This window comes from Rosa chinensis, chromosome 4 (genome assembly GCF_002994745.2).
Source record: "Rosa chinensis cultivar Old Blush chromosome 4, RchiOBHm-V2, whole genome shotgun sequence".
Taxonomy (NCBI): domain Eukaryota; kingdom Viridiplantae; phylum Streptophyta; class Magnoliopsida; order Rosales; family Rosaceae; genus Rosa; species Rosa chinensis.
The window spans coordinates 7,718,097-7,729,873 of record NC_037091.1 but is presented as its reverse complement, the minus strand read 5'-3'; the positions used below and the strand labels follow the sequence as shown (position 1 = coordinate 7,729,873).

General features: G+C 38.2%; 1 protein-coding gene across 1 annotated transcript; it reads right to left on the bottom strand.

The window, feature by feature from the left end:
- Nucleotides 1–3,126: 3,126 nt before the first annotated feature.
- Nucleotides 3,127–11,210, bottom strand: LOC112198722 (1-aminocyclopropane-1-carboxylate oxidase homolog 2). Its single transcript, XM_024339845.1, has 5 exons — nt 11,001–11,210; nt 10,840–10,952; nt 10,179–10,304; nt 9,648–10,068; nt 3,127–3,378 (listed from the first exon to the last, which is right to left on the bottom strand). The coding sequence occupies exons 1-5, from the start codon at nt 11,208–11,210 to the stop codon at nt 3,127–3,129; spliced, it is 1,122 nt and encodes a 373-aa protein (XP_024195613.1).
- Between the last annotated feature and the right edge of the window lie 567 nt (nt 11,211–11,777).

The following is an 11,777-nucleotide window of genomic DNA, read 5'->3' as shown; positions in this document are numbered from 1 at the left end:
CACTTTGTTCATTGAGCCAACACTACCTTGAAGACTTACTTTCCAACGTTCACTACATACCCAACGACTATATCAATACCGAAGAGCATCAGATGGAGATCCGCTGCAGACGGGCCATCACTCGAGGAGTATTGATTGTCGCCAAATATGCACCTTACGCTCTGATACCAATCTGTCACGCCCCTGATTTTTAACACAAATAAAAATAGACATATAATCTCATAATTATACATGCACGATCATTCAGCCATCAATACAAAATACCTGGAAACTTTTTCCCTTTAACTACACACATATTGATGCCCTGAACCTACTATGTCAATATTGACCCACACCACAGAGTCATATATTACATAAGCTTACGAATTAAATTGTCAACAATAAGATAAAACGTAAATGCTCCTCAGAGCTTACTACAACGGAAGTCCAAAATAACGGTAAAATCACAAAATTGGCTTCCTACGGTTTAGCTGAAAGTATGCAACCCCAACTTCAGCCACGATTTTCCTGACCTGCAGGATCAACCCCTACACCGTTTGAATGGTGCACCAGGTTGCCACACAACAAACCCGGTAAGCTTTTGCAAGGCCCTATGAGTAACTCCAAACAGTTAACACAACTCACACCAGAAATAAGGAAAACAACTCACGCTTTGATTTCTTGTCAAATCGAAATAAAAGAAAGCAACATACACCTTGGTTCCTTTTAAAGCGAAACATAGAAAACAACTCACTCCTTGGTTTCTATATATCAATCATACCAAAATCGTACCATAGAAAACAACTCACACTTCAATTCTATCAATATAACATAGAAAGCAACTCACTCCTTGATTTCTATCAATTGTACCAAAATCGTACCATAGAAAACAACTCACACTTGAATTCTATCAATATAACATAGAAAGCAACTCACTCCTTGATTTCTATCAATTGTACCAAAATCGTACCATAGAAAACAACTCACACTTGAATTTAATCAATATAACATAGAAAGCAACTCACTCCTTGATTTCTATCAATTGTACCAAAATCATACCATAGAAAACAACTCACAATTGAATTCTATCAAATCGTTAATAAGGAAAACAACTTGCACCTTGTCCCCTTAAAAACCCGTAATGTCATGAGTTATCAATAACCAGTTTCCGCTACCCCATGAAATACCTATATGGCAGACACACTAGAGCTCTAACTGAAACGTAACCACTCGTTTGGCCAAAGACGTGATTACCTACTATTCTGCCCAAGGTCATAGACCTTCGTTCCTCGAACTTTTCAGTCCCTTGGAATAAAACAATGAAGGAGTCACACTTGACCCAAAATGTTACACGAATCTCAACGCTTTTCAAAACAATCAAAATCAACATTTCCAAAATCATTGTTTTCCGAAAAGCCATAACACAAAACAATAAAAAGCATCATTCCATGTATATTGTTTTCAAACACAAATCTCAACACTTTTCCCAAATCTCAACGCTTTTCAAAACAAACCAAAATCAACATTTCCACAATTATTTGTTTTCCAAAAGCCACAACCCAAAACAATAAATCGCATCATTCATGCCTATTGTTTTCATAATCCACAAACCACCAAAACATATATATTTCACGTAAATATATATATATATATATGTAGTCATCCTCTCAGGAATGCCTACTAATATCAACTATAGTTTGCGGTTAATAAATAACTTTCAAAACAATAAGGGTATTCCCGTTCGTGAATGAACTTCGTGAGATTACTCATCTCGAAACTCCCGCTGCGTCTTCGATAAAGAACAAAGCAGCCAATCCACGAAATAACCGTCCATATACTTCGGCAAGTACCGAATCACATACGGTTCCAGCTTAGTAATGATTCACATTTGATTTAAGTTCGAAACCCCTGTTGTGAACTAAAATCCCCAAAGCGGCGCCAATCGAGGCAAAACCACATCTGAGACCTCCCAAAGTCTCCAGAATACGTCCTCGATCGGACGCTCGAATCCTCAAGGATCGAATAAATCGATCGGTATGAAACTGCAAAAATCATAACAATTCCATACGAACTCCAAAATTTGCATATTATATATCGAAAAGCTCGTATCAACGAGTAGAACACATATAATACCAAAAACAGTTCCTTAAGTGGCCGGAACACCGCCGGAACGCTGTCACAGGAGGTAGCGCACCGCCGCTGGCCAAAACTCAATATTTCACAAAACTCCCAATATCAAAAAGCTTCATCTAAGCATGCTTGTGAACTTTCATAACTAGCTCGAAGTCAGAAAACAAGCATAAAGGGTTGAAAACTACCTCACAAGCCTGGAACAGTAATCCAATCTGAGTTGAACCAAGTTTTACGTGAATCGATCCAAACAACCACCAAGGGTCGATAAGGAGGCTGCTCTGAGCTCCCCAAGCTCAACTTGAAGCCCCGCCGACGTCGGAGATCGAAGAACCAATCTAGTCCGAAAACACTCAACTGCGCCGCCTTGCCGCGCCGCTGTGGAGCAGAATCGGTGCTAGAGGACACCAGAGGGATGACCAGACGGAGGAGACGATCCTATCTGGGAAGTTTTGTCGCCAGAGACCGCTGCAGTTCGCCGGGAAATCCGGGTCTGGTCGGCCGGGTCCGGGTCCGGTCAGTCGGATTTATTTTGTTTCTGAAGGTGCAGCCGAGAGAGAAGAGAGAGGAAGTGATTTTTCCGGAAATGGAAATAATGAAAATTGTAAGTTTCCAACTTGGGAAACTTCTATTTATACCAAAATGGAAATTCCTTCCAATGGCCATAAGTTTCTCATACGAACTCTGATTCTTGCGTTCCACATGTCCACGAACTTGTATCGACGCGCTCTACAACTTTCGTGAAGGAAGTTTTTGGACAATCCCAACATATAAAAAGTCAAACTTCACACGACCCCCTAAACTGTTAAATTTGAATATTTATACGTACGAAAACCATTCCACCTCACATACGACTTACGAATAAAGCACAATACCAAAAATTCGTACAATTGGTCCATTATTAACTACCAAAATTAAATAACGAAAATCCAGGTCATCACAAGACTGATCAATTATTGCATAAGCTAGTAAATACTAGACCCATATACATGTCGAGGGTCAAACTTCATTATTAGTTCACAGCTTCAAGCTTTCTAGCCCCGAGACCTCATATGCTTCCCATTGCTTGTAGTGGCACATAACATATTCTTTCACAGTTGTTTCGCGGTAAACTTGAGATTTTTCTTCAGATATCAACTCCTTGATTGGCCCCAGTCTCAAAGAATTTTCTAGCGACTGTCCAAAAAAACAGGCCACGGAAATTCTTGGACCTTCCTTTTTAGCCAATACTCTGTGAATCACGCTTGTGAACTTATTATTTGACATTAGCTGCATCAGGGTATCCATTAATTAGAAACTACAAAAAAAACTCTGATGAACTGATTTATAATTGCTGGGAATAAAAAATTGACACTGGACTATTAAATTCATTATGAAAATTCAAAATGCAATAGAATTGACCTAGCTTTTGAGCAGTTTATGAAATAATTCATTAGCAGTGATAACGTAAAAGGAATTCGATATTGTTTATTGTACCTAAGGAATATTCTGCATTTAGCAACTTTTGAAGTCAACATAAGGAATTGTATACACTGAAGAACCTATATAAATATACTATATTTTACATGATATAGTGACCTATTGGTTCAAAAAATATGAAGGCTCTATCATGTATTTATAGATAGATTCTGAACAACCGGTCTATTTATTACAAATGGATAAAATTTGAAGGTAAAGAAAGAAATAAAAGAAATAAATAAATGTTTATAAATAAAAATGAAGTGATCTGAGCTATTAATATTAACACCATTTAATCTAATAGAAAATTACATAGTAGCACCTGACCAAAGATATAAACACAGAAAACCCACCTTCAATTTGTTTTATACAAATAAGGACACAAGCTCAAGCCCAAAACCAAATTAAACAGGCCTAGCTTCTAATTTTGATAAAAAATGACTAAAATGTCCAATTTTCATTGCAATTTTTGCTCATGCCACTGGGCATAATCCCAAAACTCAAAACGCAAAACGCCACTGTTCTCGTAGGCGTGTTTTCTCGTCTCGCCGCTGTTCGCCGAGATGGACTACGTAGCAAAGGTATGAGCTTTTTATTGTTTTCAGATTTGGGTTTGATCGGAATCGGAAGAAATTGAAGGTGAATTTGATGGACTTGGGGATGATTATATATATAGGTGCATGATCTGGCCGAAGCGTCGAAATCAATCTCGACAACCAACCCAGATTGCACACCAATCACCATGTTTGGCACAGACATGGATTTTTCCTTCATTCTAATCATACTGGGAACCCAAAAGAATGCCCTTCTTTTTCACAAACCAACCCAGATTGCACACCAATCACCACGTTTGGCACAGACATGGATTTTGCCTTCATTCTAATCATATTAGGTTGGTGGACCGGGATATGGAGGCGGGCACTGTGAGAAAGTCATTGTATCATGCGAGGAATTTGCTGAGAGTGAAGCGTGGGATTGATATGGTGAAGGTGCTGTTTGAGTAGATTATAGTCACAAAGTATGTTATAGTGCTTCAACTGGTTTATAAAGTTTAAATCTTTTTTGAATCCTAATAGTTATATTGTAGCTTATAGTTAATTTGGATTGTATGTATGTGGGAAATTGGTTTTGTTTGGTAATGTATTGATTTTGTTGAATTTGGTTTATGGTTGTGGTGGTCTAGATATAGTACTGTACTCATACTAGCTTTAGCCATAGGAGATAAGGATACCTTTGTTCAAGCATAATTTTGTTTCAGAATAGAAGTTAAGGATTGCTTTGCATGATTTGGATGTTACAAATACAGAATTACGTTGATGAGAGAATGTAACATAAGCAGAGAATGCAAGGATTGCATGATATACTATTGTAGAATATAGTGGAGATATTTGATAAACAGAAGATTAGAATTGCGTGGCCCAAGGATGAGGTCATAAACTGAGAAATGTTTCAAATTTTTTGTCCAAATAGGGTTTTCATTACTTGATTATCTTGCTGATAACCAAATATTCAACCGGAGGCTTCAATTTCATTTATGGATTGATAGATATAATTGCTACTGCTCTTGCTCCTGCTACTGCTACTACTATGTGATTTTCTAAAATTATTGTGGCTTGCATTTGATGTTTAAATATGTCATTTTCTTTATCCAATATCGATGTATTCTTTAAATCATCTCTAAACACGAGTACAAGTGCAGTAGCAGAACTAGACGAGTATGAGTGCAGCGAGTGTAGTAGCAGCATTGAACGAGTGCAGTAGCAGGGTTAGACTAGTGCAGTAGCAGAACTAGACGAGTATGAGTGCAGCGAGTACAGTAGCAGGATTGGACGAGTACAGTAGAAGGATTGGGCGATGACCAGTACAGTAGCAGAACACTCGTCCAGTTCTGCTACTCATACTCGTCCAGTAGCAGGATTGGATGAATGCAGTAGCAGGATTGGGTGATGATGAGTACAGTAGCAGAACACTCGTCCAGTTCTGCTACTCATACTCGTCCAGTAGCAGGATTGGACTAGTGCAGTAGTAGGATTGGGCGATGACGAGTACAGTAGCAGAACACGAGTAGCAGAACTGGACGAGTATGAATGCAATAGCAAGATTGGACAAGTGCAGTAGCAGGATTAGGCGATCACAAGTGCAATAGTAGAACACGAGTACAAGTGCAGTAGCAGAACTGGACGAGTATGAGTGCAGTAGTAGGATTAGGCGATGAGATGAGAGTAGTAGGAGAGTGAGGTTTTGTGAAAAAAAAAAAAATTAATAACATAAAGGGATTATTCTCAACAAAAAAAAGTAACATAAACAGATTGTTCTTACAAAAAAAAAAGTAACATAAACGGATTGTTCTCAGAAGAAAAAAAAAAGTAACATAAAGGAATCATTCTCAGAAAAAAAAAAATGTAACATAAATTGATTATTCTTAGAAAAAAAAATCCTAATAAAGAGGATCAAAGGGTTTCACTCCTGCCGCTATGGTGACTCGAACCCATGACTTCGTACATAGGTAGTGGGTGCTCTAACCACTGAGCTAACACCACATTGTCCAGAAAAAAAAAAAGTTACATAAAGGGATTAAAAGTCAAAAGAAGTAGTTAAAAATAAATTAAATCATGACATGTGGCAAATGGAGAGTAGATTGTCCTTATTTGTAAGATTTAATCATTGTAAAGAGATTAGAAGTCAAAAGAAGTAGTTAAGGGTAAAAAAGTAAATTAACTAATGACATGTGGCAAGTGGAGAACATATTGTCCTTATTTGTAAGATTTAGTCCTTATATGTTTAATTCAATCTTTAATGGATGTATTTGTTAAGTCATCTTTTGTCAATAACTTATATGTAATTTGTTATTAATCTAACCCGTCCATTTGAATCTATAAATATATGATTGAACCTCCTAGAAAGGGGAAGATGATTCTTTTTGGTTTCGGAGAACTCTCTATCTCATAAATGTTTATCTCCTCCTTTCCTCTGCATGTCTATTAATTTGGCTCCCTCACTATAATCGACCACCAGACTCTTCCTTCTCTCTTGCTAATCTATCCCTGGATATATTTACTCATCTCTTTCTCTTACTCAAAAACATCATTGCTACAAGAACATCTAGGACTGCCTACCCATTTTTCTCGAAACGAGACCTGAACTGATATAGAACGGATGGCAATAAGGATCGAAGAGCAGCTTGATTGTGAAAAAGGAAAACCCAGTTTGATTCAAATTTGGCGTTCGCTGTCAGAATTGTAATTGCTATACATTTCCAACGTGTGGGCTTTTTTGAGCTTTCGAGATCATTTCAGGCCTCAAAACTACAATTTACTATTTTTCCGCATTTAAGTTTTCTGGTTCGATTTAGATTTGTTTTGCTTTAACCCATGTTGTTAGTCGCCCTAGGGTTTCTTTTCTCATAGATATGCAACCTTAAACGGCTGCAGAACCTATTTTTTATCATATTATTAAATAAAATTGAGCGTTTTCTCATCTGTCTCTGGTGGACTCCAGAATTCTTGTTTTAGGGTTTATTGCTTGTAAATCCGGCCCTAGGTTATTTCTGACTGTGTCATGAACAAATCTTTCCGACATGCCTCTCCTCTCACCATCACATGCTGCCAGTTGGTTATTCTGATAGTTGCTGACATCTCTCAACCCATGGTTTGTTAAATCGATTATTAACGAAGATGGGTGATCGAGGCTTGAAAACTCTTGGCAATTTTCAACATATATCTTGATAATAATTGGTGAGCAAGGTATGAAACTTAGTCTAATCATAGATTTGTATGCGCTGGTATAATTCGATTTAATCTGAAAAGGGTTTTGGAGAAAGTGATGTATTTAATTGAAATTCTTTAATCCACAAAAAAATTCGGATTGTTTCTTTTGTTAATCCGGGTTGGGGTGTTACACTTTAGGGTTTCTTCTTCGTCTATAATAATTTTAAGAGAATATTCTTTTGTTTCTAGTTTTGTTTATCCATATATATAGCTTTTAGTATTAAGCAGAATGAAAACTCAAATGGCAAATATTAATTTTATGTGAAGATGTAGAAATTTATTATGAATATTTAGAATATTTTCGTGTTGATCTATTGTTATCTAAATTGTCCAAATTATAATGAGTTGTTATGTCTGAAATGTACATATTAGCTTTCATGATCGCTGAAATGTGCTCTTTGCTAGTTGGTGCGTATTTGAATACAATTGTTTAGTAGAGAGTCATGATATTATTTCAGGATGTTCTCTAGGTGCCTATTGTAATCAGGGGTTTAGGCTCAATGTCCCCCCTTATATTCGAAAGTTTCATTAATCAAGGCTTGAGGGCAGCCGCACCAGCCCTTTATTCAAAAAAAAAAAAAATTCACATATATGCCTTATATGATCTGATAAAAATAAAAAAATTGTGTACGTGAAGTAATTCACATATATAATTCCAATATGCAGTGAAACACTAAAAAATAGCCTTGGTGAATATATATGACATACAAAGCTTGCCTGCAAGAGATCTCCAATGTTCACCACTAAAGCTCCATGGTACATTAGGAACATCAATCCAGTGGTTTTGGTAAAAAATCTGGAGTCCACTAATTTTGTCCTGAAGTAGGATGGTCAGAAAATAAGGATCTGAGTGTTCAATAGCGCCAATAGCCTGTTCAGGTTCAGGGCATGGGGGATAGTAGTGATTGAGAATCATATGCTTCTCAGCGCAATCTTCCAAGGTTTTGAGTTGATCAGGTTTGAGCCCAAGCGCCACGGATAGCAATTCAAACTAATGACACCTAATTCAAGAGCACGCGTGGAATACTCCATAATTATATCTCTGCATTTTGTATAAAGAAAACCACATCAACTCGGATATAAGTGATACATAAATCACTTATGTTCTTGAGTTCTTCCATTTCAGCCAAACAGTACTTTTACGTAGATCACCATCATGTATGCATAATAAACATTACAAAGTTTGAGAAATCATAACTATCATTTCTTCGTTCTGGATTGGGATCACGTGCATGTTCAATCAGGCATACAATATTTGCAAATTTATAATATCAAAAGAAAAGTAGTAAGCATATTTCTTAATTTTCATCATAATATTATGCGACAAATATCACATATTCATTGTTGATTAATAAGATGGAAATAAAGAGCAAATGAGATGTATACTCCAGAATTAACTAACAAAATAGGAAGTCATCCCAAACTCAAAAAATATAAGGGGAGTGATTGTCACACTCCCCACCCATTTCCGCATTTCAGCATTTTTTTTGCAATTGCACTTCATTTTCATGCTCATTTAAAATTTTAAAAATATATAAAAATATTTGAAATTTGAAGAAAAGGAGCATTAGAAAATCACCCAAAATATATAATGATCCAAAAACCACTCAAAAACTAGTCTTTTAAATATTTCTAGTCTTTTAAATTTTTCTTGTCAATTTCAACAATTTTAAGGCCATCTTAGTATCTAATTAATTCAAAATCAATTGACAATGAATGACAAGGTCCAATTTCTTATTTATGCACAAATAAAGTTTCTTCATTCAATATTTCAAAAAAAAAAAAAAAGTTCCTTTATTCAGAGAGGACATGTCTCTAGTTACTACTCTAAAAAAAAAAAAAAAAAAAAAAAAAAACAGAAAGAGAGGACGTCTCTCAGCCCAGCGTATAGCGTAATGATCAAAACTATTCATATTTTTACGTTTTCCTTGGACAATATACATTACTAATAATTAATCAAAATTGAATCTATTTATCTATGCATTGACAAACTTTGGTGTTTTTTTTTTTTTTTTTGAAAAGAAGACGACAAACTATATTAAGTGAAAATTGAGGATTACATGGAGTGATGCATAAAACATCAAAAGAAAGCAATAAAACATAACAAGATGCACAAACGCAACTGTAATAAAAAAAACAATAAAGCATAATTAGATGCACAATCGCATCGAGAATAAAAGGTAACCTGGTAACCATGTGACTTAATGCCGTAAGGCATTGCTGCACTGCATATGTCACTGAAGCAGTGTAAATAGAAGAGTAACTGTAATTGTAACCGATGATATGACCACCTAGGAGAGGCGATTCGCTCACCAAAAGATCGAAAGCAACCAAGGGTTCCAGAACCTCGGATTTAGGCAGACGAACTCTGAAGAACCAGAACCAATACCAGAACAATATGAGCAGCTGTTTCGGATCCAAGATCCGAAATAGAATACGACCTGGATCCCAAATGCGGATCCAAATCCGGCCTGAGACCAAAGTCAAATCTGCCAAAGCAGACTCGACAAAAGCCCAAGCCCATCTGAATCTGATTTGGACACCTAAGTACATGGGCACCCTATCAGACCTTCTCTGGGCACCCACACATCTACTCTCCCACTGCAGCCGTCGAATGCCACTAGTGGAAGGACCCACAGCGCCGCCTCCACCATCCACGCACAGCCCTAGAACGCCTCGTCCTGCTCCGCCGCGCCACACCAGAGCACGCAGCCAATCCTTGAGAAGATCCGATCTCAAAACCACGAGCCCATGCCGAAAAAGGCCTAACCCCAACCACTAAACCTCCGTCCCACAGTAATCAGATCCCGGCTGAAGCCAAGTGCCCCCGCCACCCAACCTTACGGCCAAAATTCCAAGAAATCTTCAAATTCCCTAGATCCCAGATCCGGATCCGGCCGAACAAATTTGATTTCCCAGCAAAAGGTCAGCGACCACTTGCCCAAGTCGAGCGTAGCCTTGAATCCCAGGCTGTAAAGACCCAAGACAAAGAGAACAGATCACGATCCGCCACCGCTGGAGGTGTTGTAGACCACTCCTTTGAAAAGCAAACCGGAAGAAAAGAGGAGACGGTATGCACCGCACTCGAGGTATACAACACCAATGGATGTGCCAACATTGATCTCCATCGGAGATGGAGAAAGTTGCAGAAACGTCCACCCATCGGGGCGGCGTTCTCTCAAACCCTAAAAACGGGGTTCCAAGAAAAATATACAAACTTTGGTGTTTAATAATATATATCATGCTTTTTCATTTGAAGGAGCAGATGTACATGTATATACATGTAGTACGTGAGAGATGGTGAGAGACTGAGAGGGGATTTTATGGGATAACTACATGCAAACATGTTAACGCAAAAACACGTCCTCCCCTGAAAATTGAAAAAGATTTCAAGGGATGGACTATGAGAGGAATTTCTTGAGGCTTGTCACATATGTTACACTGCAAAGTGTCCCTCCAATCCTGATACATAATTAACTGACAGATGGAACTGCCAGAGAAGTACCTGACCTTCCTCGCCGGCTCCCTGCCATAGTCCTCCCTCGGTAGCTCGTGAAACCCAAGCGTCGCCTCCATCATCTCCTCCATCACTCTCCTAGGCATCCCATGGTTCACCACCTGAAACAACCCAAAGCTGTCTACGGCCCTCCGGACTTAGTCGATCACCTCAGCAGATCGTCCTTCATTGTTAGCCAGATCAATCACTGGAATACTGAAATGGCCAGATGTCTTGTGGTCACCGGCGATGGAGGGATCTTTCTTTAAACGCACGAAAATGGGTGGGACTTTGGTGATTCCGGCATCGACGACCCCTTTGACACCAGCTTTGGATTCGTCGAAGGCCTTCAGAAGCTCCAGACGATCAGGCTCGACCATTTTCACTAAAACTGGACAAATGACTCAGTTGACAGACTGGGATCTAGGAACCAATATGCAAAATTAGAAATCACTTTATATCATTTCGGGAGAAAATTTACTCCCACTCTTTTTCTTCTTTTACAGCTTGATTTTGTACATGCAAATCAACGTGTTTACAATGGGCCTTTCGTTTATCAAAGACGAACAAATAATTGAGGAAGTACAAATATTGAAGCCCCCTCAAATACTTCAACAGAGATTGATGACGAATTGGAGTGTGAGACAAAATTCAGTTTTGGAGAGTGCTTTACTTGCCTGGCTACCCCAACTACATGTCACCCTGAGCTTACTCTCTTAGAGCAAGTTCACCTGTTGGGTCACCAGATCGATCACCCACTATTCACTGTTTTTTAGTGTTAATTTCACTCTATGGGTCACGAGCACAGTGTATTTTGTGCCTTGGGTCACGGCACAGTGTATTTCGTGACCCAGAGAATGAAAATATACACTAAAAAGAAGTGAATAGTAGGTGACCCGATGACCCAACGGGTGAACTTGCTCTTAGAGCAACTCCAACAGCTTCCC